This window comes from Scyliorhinus torazame, chromosome 18, assembly GCF_047496885.1.
Source record: "Scyliorhinus torazame isolate Kashiwa2021f chromosome 18, sScyTor2.1, whole genome shotgun sequence".
NCBI classification, from domain to species: domain Eukaryota; kingdom Metazoa; phylum Chordata; class Chondrichthyes; order Carcharhiniformes; family Scyliorhinidae; genus Scyliorhinus; species Scyliorhinus torazame.
In genome coordinates this window covers 2,077,367-2,092,251 of record NC_092724.1, presented here as the reverse complement: position 1 = coordinate 2,092,251, position 14,885 = coordinate 2,077,367, and the positions used below count along the sequence as shown (strand labels likewise).

The following is a 14,885-nucleotide window of genomic DNA, read 5'->3' as shown; positions in this document are numbered from 1 at the left end:
ATCTCTCCATTCCATCTCCACTTCCCGCGGATTTTCTCCTTTCCAACCCCCCTCTTCTCTTATTGTTGTTTCTTTCTTTCCTTTCCTCTTCATTGTCACCCATTTTCCCATCCCATTCTTCTCTTTTCCATCTTAATTTCCTCACATTTCATTACCATCCATTTTTCCTTTCTCTACTCTTCATTGCCACAGATTTCCTTCTTCTCTGTCCCTTCATTGTGACTTTAACTCAAGTCTTACTGCAACGAAAAAAGGACTGCAAGGCACAGAGCATTGTCCCGTTCATCTACAGGGGCCAGAATCTCTCAATTAGCATGAAACGAGAAACAGCACTGGAGTAGAATCCTGTAAATTTGGTAATGTTTAGTAGTTATCGTCTCATAAAATGTAGGGGCCCCTGATGCACGGTCAGTGACCACTAAAGCGAGGTTCTAGTCCAACTGAAGGCTTTAATAAGCTAGATGTTTCCCTCAGCAGCTCAGGTACAGAATGAGGGCTGCTGGGGCGGCACGGGCTCTTATACCCCGCGTAGCAGGGCGGAGCTAAGATAAACTCTAACCAATAGAAAGCACACAGTTTCCACCAATGGTGCTTTAGCCTATCAGATACCGTAATACCTATAATACCACATTCACCCCCTGTTAAAAAAAGAGTCCGGCGGGGGCGGTGGCCAGAAACTACAAAACATAGCAACATGGTATAATTAGTTATGGAGGTACCGTAATACCTCCGTACAGTGTTTAGTAACTATTTACAAGTCTGGTAGCTATGTACATTTGATGGTTTATATTTCCAGATTACAGTTAAAATGAAGCAATCAGTCGATCAGGGGCCCTGGTCGTCCTCTGTGATCGTCGGAGCTTCTGGTGGTGACTCCAGTGGAGGCTCAGGCGCCTGTGACTCCGGGAGCGTGGCTTCGATTTCCATGGCAGCTTCGACACCCCTAGACGGCGCTGGTGGGAAATACGGCTGACCTGGGAAGGGGGCGCCTGCGGGGGGCGTCGGTGGGTGGGGGGGCCTAGACGGGGGCGGCGGAAGGACCAATCCTCCTGTAAGGTGCTGCGGTGGAGGGGAGGATGGGACTGTTGGCTGGCATGTGCGTGGGGTTCCGGCGGGCACCAGGTCCCGTAGGGAGACCGTATCTTGTCGGCCGTCGGGGTACTACACGTAGGCATACTGGAGGCTAGCATGGAGCAGATGGACCCTCTCGACCAATGGGTCCGACTTGTGCGCCCGCACGTGTTTTCGGAGCAGGATGGGTCCGGGTGCTGCCAGCCAGGTCGGGAGCGAGGTCCCCGAGGAGGACTTCCTGGGGAAGACAAGGAGACGTTCGTGAGGTGTCTGATTGGTGGTCGTACAAAGCAGTGACCGGATGGAGTGGAGGGCATCCGGGAGGACTTCTTGCCAGCGGGATACTGGGAGGTTCCTGGACCGTAGGGCCAGTAGGACGGTCTTCCAGACTGTTCCATTCTCCCTCTCTACCTGTCCGTTACCCTGGGGGTTGTAACTGGTCGTCCTGCTCGAGGCAATGCCCTTGCTAAGCAGGAATTGACGCAGTTCGTCGCTCATAAAGGAGGACCCCCTATCACTGTGTATGTAAGCGGGGAACCCGAACAGTGCAAAGGTGCTATGGAGGGCCTTGATGACGGTGGTTGCGGTCATGTCGGGGCAGGGGATGGTGAATGGGAAGCGGGAGTACCCGTCAATCACGTTCAGGAAGTACGTGTTGCGTTGGTGGAGGGGAGGGGGCTTTTGAAGTCCATGCTGAGGCGTTCAAAGGGACGGGAAGCCTTTATCAGGTGCGTTTTCTCTGGCCGGTAGAAGTGCGGTTTGCACTCCGCGCAGATTTGGCAGTCCCTGGTGGCTGTCCTGACCTCCTCGATGGAGTAGGGCAGGTTGCAGGTCTTGACAAAATGGAAAAATCGAGTGACCCCCGGGTGGCAGAGGTCCTCGTGGAGGGCTCGGAGGCGGTCCACTTGTGCGGTGGCACATGTGCCGCGGGACAGGGCGTCAGGAGGCTCGTTTAGTTCCTCCACCGCAAGATCTTGCCGTTTTTTATCTTGCCCCGTTGTGCATTATCAAACATGAAAGCCACCGACCGTTGGTCAGTGAGGAGAGTGAATCTCCTGCCGGCCAGGTAATGCCTCCAAGTCGCACAGCTTCTACTATGGCCTGGGCCTCCTTTTCGACTGAGGAGTGGCGGATTTCGGAAGCATGGAGGGTACGGGGGAAGAAGGCCACGGGTCTGCCCGCTTAGTTGAGGGTGGCCGCCAGAGCTACGTCGGACGCATCGCTCTCGACCTGGAAGGGGAGGGACTTGTCGATGGCGTGCATCGTGGCCTTTGCAATGTCTGCTTTGATGCAGCTGAAGGCCTGGCGGGCCTCTATCGACAAGGGAAAACTGTGGATTGGATCAGGGGACGGGTCTTGTCCGCTTAGTTGGGGACCCACTGAGCGTAGTAGCTAAAAAACCCTAGGCAGCGTTTCAGGGCCTTGGAGCAGTGAGGGAGGGGGAACTCCATAAGGGGGCGCATGTGTTCAGGGTCGGGGCCTATAACCCCATTTCGCACTACGTAGCCGAGGATGGCTAGACGGTCGGTGCTAAACACGCATATCCTTATTGTATGTAAGGTTAAGGATTTTTGAGGTCTGGAGAAATTTTCGGAGGTTGGTGTCGTGGTACTGCTGGTCGTGGCCGCAGATGGTGACATTATCGAGATACAGGAATGTTGCCCGTAAACCGTACCGGTCAACCATTCGGTCCATCTCGCGCTGGAAGACTGAGACCCCGTTGGTGATACCGAAGGGAACCCTTAAGAAGTGATAGAGCCGCCCATCTGCCTCGAAGGCAGTGTATTTGCGGTCACTAGTACGGATGGGGAGCTGGTGGTAGGCGGACTTGAGGTCCACCGTGGAGAAGACCTTGTAATGCGCGATCCTGTTTACCAGGTTGGCTATACGGGGGAGAGGGTACGCGTCCAGCTGCGTAAACCTGTTGATGGTCTGACTGTAGTCGATGACCATCCTATGCTTCTACCCGGTCTTTACCACCACTACTTGAGCTCTCCAGGGGCTGTTACTGGCTTCAATGACCCCTTCCCTCAGTAGCCTTTGGACCTCTGACCTAATAAAGATCCGATCCTGGGCACTATACCATCTGCTCCTGGTGGCGACGGGATTGCAATCCGGGGTGAGGTTCACAAACAGGGAAGGCGGGTCGACCTTAAGGGTCACAAGGCTGCAGACAGTAAGGGGGGGTATAGGGCCGCCGAATTGGAAGGTCAGTCTTTGAAGGTTACACTGGAAGTCTAAACCCAGGAGTGTAGCTGCGCAGAGGTGGGGAAGGACGTAGAGACGGAGGTTTTTGAACTCCCTTCCCGGGACTTTGAGGTTTGCTACACAAAACCCCTTTATCTCTACTGAGTGGGAACTGGAGGCCAGGGAGACTTTTTGATTAACAGGGTGGATGAGGAGAGAACAGTGCCTTACCGTGTCGGGGTGTGTGAAACTCTCCGTGCTCCCAGAGTCGATTAGGCAGGACGTCTCGTGCCCGTTGATGAATACGGTCGACGCAGCGGGTGAGAGCGTTCGAGGCCAAGACTGATCCAGAGTCACCGAGGCTAGTCGCAGCAGTTGAGAGTTCTGTTCGGGCAGTGTGTGGTCAGCCGAGCTGGGGTCCTGGGGGTTCATCCAAGATGGCGTCTCCCAGTGGTCGCACATGGTCGGGGGTGCACAAAATGGCGGTGCCCATCCCTCCAACGAGGCGTCCGCGGAACAAGGCGGCGGCGCCCGGGGTCGGCACGTGGCCCTGGAATATGAAGATGGCGGCGACCGCTGGCCGCACGGGGCCCGTAGAGAGGTTTGTGGTTGCGGTCCGCATTTGCCGCTGGAGACCGCAGCAACCGCCCGGGCCTGGCATACCCCCACGAAATGGCCCTTTTTGCCACATCCCTTGCAGGTGGATGCGCGGGCCGGGCAGCGCTGGCGGGGGTGCTTGGCCTGCCTGCATGCGTAGCAGCGGGGCCCCTTGAGGTTGACAGGCCGCCTTGCAGCGCAGGCCTGTGGGGGAATGGGGGAAGTCTCGGGGTCGGCCGCGGAGGGATTCCACGCTGCCCAGGGGGCTGCCGCGCGGTCGGGAACGTTCCTGGAGGCCACGTCCAGGGAGCCTGCAAGGACCCGTGCCTCCCTGAGACCCAGGGTGTCTTTTTCTAACAGGCGCTGGCGGATTTGTGACGATAGCATACCTGCCACGAAAGCGTCCCGGACTAAGAGTTCTGTGTGTTCGCTCGCCGAAACTTGCGGGCAGCTGCAGTTTCTCCCCAACACCAGGAGTGCACGGTAGAATTCCTCCAGTGATTCCCCAGGTGTTTGTCGCCTTGTTGCAAGCACGTGCCGGGCGTAGACCTGGCTCTATTGCTGCATCGAAGTCTTCCGCTTCCTCGATGAGGGTGTAAATCTCCGGGCTCACCCTTGAGTGCAGGACGTGCAGTTTCTGCTCTACCGTGGGTGCGTTTAAAGCACGCCAGCCAGTGCTTAAAGATTGCCACTGAGTTCGCCGCGTGGGGGCTGAGTTGCAGACACTCCGGCTTGATTCAGAGCTCCATCCTTTCTTCTTGAAAAACTAGCTTATTAAATTGATGCACGATCAATGACCATTAAAGCGAGGTTGTAGTCCAACTGAAGGCTTTGATAAGCTAGATGTTTCCCCCAGCAGCTCAGGTACAGAATGAGGGCTGCTGGGGCGGCACGGGTTCTTATACCCCGCCTAGCAGGGCAGAGCTATCATACACTCTAACCAATAGAAAGCATACAGTTTCCACCAATGGTGCTTTAGCCTATCAGGTACCGTAATACCTATAATACCACAGTCCCAAACTGAACGTTTGCGCAGGATCCCTGCAAGGCGAACACTACTCTTGCTTCTGCCTTTGAAAGCTGTGGGCCTCCTTAATACCTGCACATGAGGTCCTGTAACCTAGTTTATGGTACATTATTCAACTGGGGCAGAAAACTAGAATGGTAGTTTCTCCCTCCCCAAATGCAACTCCAATGGTACCGCTAAGAGCTGTGGGAATATAGGAAGAGTATGTTCAGTTGTGTGTAAAATTAGAAAATCAAAGTTAAAGGAGAAGGTTAATGATGAGGAATTTAAGCGAGTTGAAGGGGCCGAGGGCTCAGCAGAAGTCAGTAAAGTTTCAGAACTCGGAATAGAACAGAGAGTATGGAAAGCGGCAGGAATCAAACTTCAGGCAGAGCAAAAAAGGTGACAACTATGAGAAGGGAGGTGGTCAATGCCGGACTGAGGGCGTTGTACCTAAATGTGCACGTTATACAAAACATGGTAAATGAGCTTATCACGCATATTGAAATTGGCCGGTACGATGTTGTGGGCATCACAGAGACGTGGCTGCAAGGGGGCCAGGGCTGGGATCTAAATCCAAGGATATGTGTCCTATCGAAAGGACAGGCAGATGGGCAAAGGGGGTGGGGTTGCATTGTTAGTAAGAAATGAAATGAAATTGATCGCAATATAGGGTTGGATTCTTTGTGGGTAGAGTTGAGGAATCGCGAAGGAAAAAAGACCCTGATGGGAGTTATGTACAGGCCCCCTAGAAGTAGTCAGGATGTGGGGCAGAAAATAAATCAGGAGATAGAAAAGGCATGTAAAAAAGGCAATATCACAATAATCATGGGGGACATCAATATGCAGGTGGACTGGGAAAATCAGGTTGGTCGTGGATCCCAAGTAAAGGAATTTGTGGAATCTCTAAGAGATGGTTTTTTGAAGCAGTTTGTGACAGAGCCTACTGGGGAACAGGCAATTCTGGATTTAGTGATGTGTAATGAGGCAGACTTGATTAGGGAACTGAAGGTGAAGGAACCCTTAGGGAGCAGTGACCACAATATGACAGAATTTACCCTGCAGTGTGAGAGGGAGAAGCTGCAATCAGATGTAACGGTATTACAATTAAATAAGGGTAACAACAAAGACATGAGGGAGGAGCTGGCCAGAGTTGATTGGAAAAGGAGCCGAGCAGGGAAGACAGTGGAACAGCAATGGCAGGGGTTTTGGGGGGTTATTTGGGAGGCAAAACAGAAATTCATCCCAAGGAGGAGGAAACAAGCTAAGGCATCCGTGGCTGATGAGGGAAGTCAAGGACAGCATAAAAGCAAAAGAAAAAGCATACAAAGTGGCAAGGATTAGTGGGAAACCAGAGGATTGGGAAGCTTTTAAAAGCAAGCAGAGGACAGCTAAAAAAGCAATAAGGGGGAGAAGGTGAGATTTGAATGTGAGCTAGCCAGTAATATAAGGGAAGATTTCAAGAGCTTTTTTGATATATAAAAGGTAAGCGAGACGCAAGTATGGACATTGGACCATCGGAAAATGTGGCTGGAGAAATGGTAATAGAGAACAAAGAAATGGCAGACTAACTGAATAGTTGCTTTGCATCAATCTTCATGGTGGAAGACACCAGTGGGATGCCAGAGCTCCAGGAGAACCAGGGGGCAGAGGTGAGTGCAGTGACCATTACTAAGGAGAAGGTTCTGGGGAAACTGAAAGGTCTGAAGGTGGATAAGTCACCTGGACCGGATAGACTACACCCCAGGGTCCTAAAGGAGATAGTTGAGGAAATTGTGAGGGCATTGGTGGTGATTATTCAGCAATCACTGGAGGCAGGGAGGGTCCCTGAGGATTGGGAAATGGCTAATGTAACACTGCTGTTTAAGAAGGGAAGGAGGCAGGAAATGGGAAATTATAGGCCGGTTAGCCTGACTTTGGTTGTTGGTGAGATTTTAGAGTCCATTATTAAGGATAAGATTGCGGAGTACTTAATAATAATAATAATAATAATCTTTATTGTCACAAGTAGGCTTACATTAACACTACAATGAAGTTACTGTGAAAAGCCCCTAGTCGCCACATTCCGGCACCTGTTCGGGTACACAGAGGGAGAATTCAGAATGTCCAATTCACCTAACAGTACGTCTTTCGGGATTTGTGGGAGGAAACCGGAGCACCCGGAGGAAACCCACGCAGACACGGGGAGAACGTGCAGACTCCGCACAGACAGTGACCCAAGCTGGGAATCGAACCTGGGACCGAGGAGCTGTGAAGCAACAGTGCTAGCCACTGTGCTACGTGCCGCCCAGTAAGTGCATGATAAAATAGGGCTGAGTCAGCACAGCTTCGTCAATGGGAGGTCATACCTGACAAATCTGTTAGAATCTTTGAGGAAGTAATGAGTAAGTTAGACAAAGGAGAGCCAGCAGACGTGATTTATTTTGATTTTCGGAAGCCCGGTGCCATATAGCAGGTTGATAAATAAGATGTTAGGGGTGTTAGGGGCATGATTGGGACTTGGGAGTCCTTGTTCACGATTCTCTTAAGGTTAACGTGCAGGTTTAGTCGGCAGTTAGGAAGCAAATGCAATGTTAGCATTCATTTCAAGAGGGCAAGATTACAAGAGCAGAGATGTACTTCTGAGGCTGTATAAAGCTCTGGTCAGACTCCATTTGGAGCAGTTTTGGGCCCCGTATCTAAGGAAGGATGTTCTGGCCTAGGAGGGGGTCCAAAGAAGGTTCACAAGAATGATCCCTGGAATGGAGGGCGATTGAGAATTCTGGGTCTGTATTCGTTGGAGTTTAGAAGGACGAGTGGGGGATCTTATTGAAACTTACAGGATACGACGAGGCCTGGATAGAGTGGGCGTGGAGAGGATGTTTCCACTTGCAGGAAAAAGTAGAACCAGAGGACACCACCTCAGACTAAAGGGACGATCCTTGAAAACAGAGATGAGGAGGAATTTCTTCAGCCAGAGGGTGGTGAATCTGTGGAACTCTTTGCTGCAGAAGGCTGTGGAGGTCAAATCACTGAGTGTCTTTAAGACAGAGATAGATAGGTCTTGATTAATAAGGGGATCAAGGGTCATTGGGAGAAGGCAGGAGAATGTGGATAAGAAACATATCAGTCATGATTGAATGGCGGAGCAGACTCGATGGGCCGAATGGTGGTCAGACAACATGGCTACAAAAATGCTTACGGGTACACAGTGGTTAGCACTGCTGCCTCATAGTGCCAGTGACCCAGGTTCAATTCCGACCTTGGGTGACTGTTTGTATGGGGTTTGACCGTCCTCCCCATGTCTGCGTGGGTTTCCTCCGGGTGCTCTGGTTTCCTCCCACAGTCCAAAGATGTGCAGGTTAGTTGAATTGGCCATGCTAAATTGCCCTTAGTGTCCAGTGATGTGCAAGTTAGGTAGGATTATGGGGATAGGGAAGGGGAATGAGCCTGTAGGCTTAATGGGCCGAATGGACTCCTGCTGCACTGTAGGCCTCTATGATCTAATAATCTCACCCCCCACATTTTCCGTCCCTTTCCTTGTTCTACAAATGCCAGAGGTCGTCCCTTACCTCATCCCAGTGCTGTTCTTTTGCATGTGGCTACAGAATGCGTGTTGGATGTCATTTTGGGTGTGAAGGGATGAGAGGACAGCCTGACCCTGTTCCGATGTGATGCGCACTTTCCACCAGGAGTCACATGAGAGTGATCAGCAGCCAGAGCTGTGGCTGACCTCCCCCTTCCGAAAACAATTCCCATTCAAATACATAAAAGGAAGGGAATTCATTCAAAAACTTATCTAAAGAGGTTTAATGCCCCAATGCACCAGTTTTTATTTTCCATCTAGATTGTCTACTTATGTCTGCCAATTTGTTTATTTTTCTGAGTTTCTATGATCTGTTTCTATGTAGCTGTAAATGTTTGTCATCTTTAATATTCTGTACCATCTTAACAAATTCAATCAACATCAGAAATACTTGCTTTTCTTCAAATTATCATTTGAGAAGGGAATGTCAGTGCTGGAGGATTTGGGGCATCAACAAATGGTGTTGCACTGTTAGCTGAAGAGTAAAGATCCGAACATACTCTTCTAACAATTACCTTAGCCCCAAATTAAAGATAGCACCTCTACTGAAGCAGTGATGCACCTTTACATCCTGTGTGCTGGTATCTTCTGGTTGGTCTTAATTCGGGTTTGTAATGCAGTGCCAGCCATGCTGAATACATTTGTGCTTCAAGGCTGGTCACACTGTTCTTTATAAAGCTGATTTAGTGACAGTGCAGAAAGCCCCCCTATCACTGCACCACGAAATCCAGGTTCAAACCCACCCCCACTTGTTGGCCACGATGGGAGTGTTTAGAACACAGATTAAGGAACTGATTCTGTTTGCACCATTTCCCCACTATTCCCCAAAGGGGAAAAAAAATGTGATCGTGCGAGGATACGCTTTTTAAAATTGTAAGAATGTGTAACTCTGACAGGTGGTCTCACTCTTCAACTCCAAATTCAACCACTAATGTTTTCCAGTAAGGATAACATTCAAAAGGAAGAATCCAATCGAAATTTTCCCTCCCTCAGAAGTACTGATCCGGATGGTTACACAGCCCAACTTCAGGCATTATTCAGTAAAGCAGGAATATATAAAGGTAAGATCATTTCTGCTGAGCTCCATGAAACTGCATTCTCCCCCCACTAGCAAACAATTCCCCTTCACACATATTTGATAAAATTACAACTATCACAAGCAATAAAAAAAGCAAAGACATAAAATCTGCTTATGCAATTAATAATCTTGTCACAATTTCCCTGCTGTCTGATGTTAGCTTATTAGAGCAAAGACCCACGTCGAGATGGTGATGTGATGAGAGCTTAAATCTACTTCCTCCCACAGTTCATATCTGAACCTTGTTTCCTTCCCCTTTAGTAAATACTACAGCTCATAACAGCTTAAATAAATAAATATAAAGTATATGATAAACAGAGTCAAGATTCCTGACACAGGACAACAGTTCTTACATGAAGGCTTTTTAAGACATGGATTGCATTACCACAACATTTACGTTGCTGAATTGACTTTTCAGTTTTACTAAACTTTATAAACTGTCGCCCAAACACTTGCATTGCACAGAATGTGGAGAAGATGCAAAAGAAACAATGGTTTTGAAAATGCAACTTCTGAACTGACTCCACCTATTTTGTTTGTGCCCAGTACAGGAATCCCGTGTCGATGCCACACGCACCGTGCCATTGGCTGCTGGTGAAACCTCGCCTGGTGGGGTGTAAAACTCTTGCCAGGTGAACTGGCTAATTTCCAGCCTGAAGCTGAACTGGTCCCTGAAGTGAAAAATGAAATGAAATGAAAGTCGCTTATTGTCACAAGTAGGCTTCAAATGGAGTCACCGTGAAAAGCCCCTAGTCGCCACATTCCGGCACCTGTTCGGGGACGCTGGTACGGGAATTGAACCGCGCTGCTGGCCTGCTTTCAAAGGCAGCGCTTTAGCCCTGTGCTAAACCAGAGGTGCAGGTATTGCCCACTCTAACATAGCGGGGACCAGGGGCACTGTGACAAGATATCGCCTTATGGGAACATCCAGTGGCAGGTGAAGCTGTCGAGATATTCAATATCGATAGTCACAGTCACATCACAGAGTTACTAATAAAATATTAAATAGAGTGAAATAGAGTGTGTGTGTGTGTGGGGGGGGGGGGGGGTTACTGAGCCCTCCTGTTACAAAGTTATCTCCCAAATATCTTCTACCTACCGTTAGCCATACCTTTGGGCGGTTGGGAAGCAGGTCGAGGCCAGACTTGGATCTGCCTTTCTTGCCCCTCAGTCCGATGGTGTAGGGACTGTAACTGCTTTTGCCAGCGCTCCGCTTGCTCAGCATCCTGGTGACAGGCTTGTCCCGCTCCGAGAGTCTGGATGCTTCTAAACTCTCACTGAGAGTAAGTGGCCAGAACCCCCTCTTCCCCTCACAGGCGGGCTGGTCAGGCAGAGGAGCCCAAATATTCAAACGCTGTCATTTGCACCAAGTGGAGGAAAAGTTTGTGCTGAGTGAGCAGCGCAGCCAATTCTCCACTTTCCGCCCAGAAGCTGCCCTTTCCCTCCCAGCTAAATGTTTTGCAACCTCCCCGAAATTTAAATACATTTGTTCTGAAGCAGAGAGGATGCTTTGCGACTTACAGATGTGATGTGCGGTACAGGACTTCCTGTTCTGTTCTTCTTAGATATTGAAGGCGTTTTCATTAATTCCCTTTTCTTGCGAGAGAACATTTTCTCTGCCAGCAATAAATGTATCTATTTATAAAAAAAAGACCCCCCCCCCCCCACACACACCGTCCCTGCCAATCCTGGATGAATCCTGCCCCAGCGCCAGCGATTCCTCACGAACTCTCTCTCGCCTCTTTTACTCCATCCAAAGTTGGTGTGGAACCGCAGCGATTTGTCAATGTGCAGAGAGAGCGCTCACCACATTGCCCTACTCTCCCCTCTCTCTCTCAGCAGCATGTGACAGACAGCCTCTCTCACCATTGGCTTCTCAAAGCTGCAACATGCATTAACCTGACATTTCCATCCATTTACTGCACCTCGTGCTGGGCTGCCAGGTATCTGGGCAGCGACACACACACAGGTAGTTACCCCTCCTGCAGCCACCCAGTGTACCTGTACTACACACATCCTGGAGGATAGTAAGAAGTCTCACAACACCAGGTTAAAGTCCAACAGGTTTGTTTCAAATCACTAGCTTTCGGACCACTGCTCCTTCCTCAGGTCCGGAGCATTTAGCAGTGATTTGAAACAAACGTGTTGGACTTTAACCTGATGTTGTAAGACTTCTTACTGTGCTCACCCCAGTCCAACGCCGGCATCTCCACATCATTCTGGAGGATGTCAGGAATCCGCATTCAGGACCCAGACACAGCAGAATAGGAGGCCAATCGGCCCATCGCTGCTGTGCTGACTCTTTGAACCAGCTGTTCCACTAATCCCACTCCCTTGTACCTGCCCCAATACCTTTGCAACAATTTCCTCTTTCCTTGCAGAGCTCCCAATCTCCTGTGGGACAATCCTAATGTTAATGTTTCCAACCACATCTTGCTCCTCCCAAAGCTGTTTTCGCTCAAAAGTAACTGAGGCACAGGTAGATCCCAACTCTGATTCCCCACTCTGTTGAGTTCAGCATGCAGAATATTTGGAGTTCCTCAAATAGGCAAAGAAAACTTCAGCCACATTTTAACATAATAATAATATTCCTTATTAGTGTCACAAGTAGGCTTATATTAACACTGGGATGAAGTTACTGTGAAAAGCCCCTAGCCACCACACTCTGGCGCCCTGTTCGGGTACACTGAGGGAGAATTCAGAATGTCCAATTCACCTAACAAGCACGTCTTTCAGGACTTGTGGGAGGAAACCGGAGCATCCGGAGGAAATCCACGCAGACACGGGGAGAACGTGCAGACTCCGCACAGACTGTGACCCAAGCCGGGAATCATCAAGGGCTGGATTCTCTGATTTTGAGGCGATGTCCCCACACTGGTGTGGGAACGGTGGTGTTTTACATCAGAACAAATGGTGCAAAATGGCAACCGATCCTCTGTTTGGCTGGGGGCGAGCAGGGAGGCAGCGTAGAGCAGCCGTCTCCAGCTGCTGATACGACCCGGAGAATTGGCGGGTCCATGGCTGTGCATGCACACGGTGGCGGACTGCAGCGGCCGCACTGTACTACATGGCGCTGGCCGCTCGTGGACCTGACCCGCGAAATAGCTCGCAGGCCACAGACCACCCCCACACAGTGCCCCTGATAATGTCCCCCCTGCCCGCGGATCGGTCCTCACCCGGCTTTGGCAGCGCTGGACTGAGTCTGCAGCCGCCACGCAGCGTTCCCGATGGATGACAACACACGAGGCCGACGCCGTCGGGAACCCGACCGGTCGAGGGCGAAGAATCGGGGTGAGTGGTGGGCCACCCGTTCCTCTTTCCTACCACAACCCAGTGACCCCCCTCTTTTTTTTAATAAACATTTTATTGAGATATTTATGGTTTTACAACAACAAAATAAACAATGTACATGAAACTATAAACATAGTACAAAAGCCGTCTTCCTCCCTTACAGGTCCCACCTTCACTAACCCCCTACTCTAATCTAAGCTAACCCCCAGCCCCCCTACCTCCCTTCTGCTGACGATTAATTTTTCGCGAAGAAGTCGACGAACGGTTGCCACCTCCGGGCGAACCCTAACAGTGACCCTCTCAAAGCGAACTTGATTTACTCCAAACAGAGAAAGCTAGCCATGTCCGATAGCCAGGTCTCTGACTTCGGGGGCTTTGAGTCCCTCCAAGCTAATAGTATCCGTCTCCGGGCTACCAGGGAAGCAAAGGCCAGAATGTCTGCCTCTTTCTCCTCCTGGATTCCCGGGTCTTCCGACACCCCGAAAATCGCCACCTCTGGACTCGGTGCCACCCTTGTTTTCAGTACGTTGGACATGACGTCCGCAAACCCCTGCAAAAATCCCCTAAGCTTCGGGCACGTCCAGAACATGTGAACATGCTTCGGTGATTATTACAGATTGGAGACCAGACCGATGCTCCCTCTGCTCCAACATGTCTCCTCCATTGCCCCCAGACTCTCAGTGCTGCCACCACCACGGGCTGGCGGAGTACCGTGCCGGCGGGAATGGCAGAGGTGCCGTTATCAATGCCCCCCAAACTGGTGCCTTTGCATGAAGCCACCTCCATACGCTCCCATGCCGACCCTCCCCCCACCACCCACTGCCTGATCATGGCTATATTCGCCACCCAGTAGTAATTACTGAAGTTCGGCAGCGCCAGCCCACCCTCGCCCCGGCTCCGCTCAAGCATCCCCTTTTTTACTTGCGGGGTCTTGCCCGCCCAGACAAAGCCCGTGATTATCTTATTGACCCATTTAAAAAACGAATAAAGATGGGGAGACACTGAAACACAAACAGGAATCTTGGGAGGACCGTCATCTTCACCGTCAGCATCCTCCCAGCTAGTGACAACGGAAGCGCGTCACATCTCCGAAAATCGTCCTTCGTTTGGTCTACTAGTCGGGCCAGATTTAGCTTGTGTAGCCGTTCCCATTCCCGCACCACCTGAATGCCTAGGTACCGAAAGCTTCCCCCTACTACCCTAAACGGCAGCTCCCCCAATTGCCTCTCCTGTCCCCTCGCCTGGACCGCAAACATCTCACTTTTCCCCATATTTAGTTCATACCCCGAAAACCGGCCGAGTTCCCCGAGAATCCTCATAATTTCTTCCATCCCCTCTAATGGTCCTGATACATCCAGGAGCAGGTCATCTGCGAAAGCGAGACTCTGTGTTCCACTCCCCCCCTGAACCAGCCCCTTCCAGCCCCTTGAGGCTCTCAGTGCAATTGCCAGCGGCTCTATGGCTAATGCAAACAACAGTTGGGAGAGGGGGCACCCTGTCTCGTCCCCCGATGCAGCCGGAAATAGTCCGATGTTGTCCTTCGTCCATACGCTCGCAATAGGAGCCTGATACAGCAACCTGACCCAGTCAATAAAGCCCCCCCCAAATCCGAACCGTCCCAGTACCTCCCACAGATAATCCCATTCTACCCGATCAAAAGCCTTCTCTGCGTCCATTGCGACCACTACCTCCACCTCCCTACCTTCCGGGGGCATCATGATCATGTTTAACAACCTTCTTACATTGGCCACCAACTGTCTACCCTTAACAAACCCCGTTTGGTCCTCCCCAATAACGTCCGGGACACAATCCTCAATCCTACAGGACAAGATTTTGGCCAGCAGTTTGGCGTCCACATTCAATAGCGATATCGGCCTATAGGACCCACACAGCTCCGGGTCCTTGTCCCGCTTCAGAATCAATGAGATCGTGGCCTGTGACATCGTAGGGGGAAGCACCCCCCACCCCCTCCCCCTAATATTGGATGTTTGGACAGGGGATAAGGACAAAATTAGCCCTCATGATGCCCTCCTGTGTTGAATGTCCCGCTGAAACTCACCAGGTACAAATGTTAGGAAAGCCACTTGTGC

General features: G+C 50.7%; 1 protein-coding gene across 2 annotated transcripts in view; it reads right to left on the bottom strand.

Annotated features, from left to right (window-relative positions):
- Positions 1 to 11,108, bottom strand: part of LOC140394892 (rho GTPase-activating protein 45-like) — a 267,986-nt gene extending 256,878 nt beyond the window's left edge. Inside the window, exon 1 of one of the 2 annotated variants that reach the window (XM_072482050.1) lies at positions 11,026 to 11,108. In XM_072482050.1, the coding sequence (XP_072338151.1) occupies positions 11,026 to 11,088 (63 nt within the window). In that variant the 5' untranslated portion in view covers positions 11,089 to 11,108. Of the gene's footprint in view, positions 1 to 10,615; positions 10,869 to 11,025 lie in introns of those variants that run through there. The other variant, XM_072482049.1, reaches the window with a different exon arrangement.
- Between the last annotated feature and the right edge of the window lie 3,777 nt (positions 11,109 to 14,885).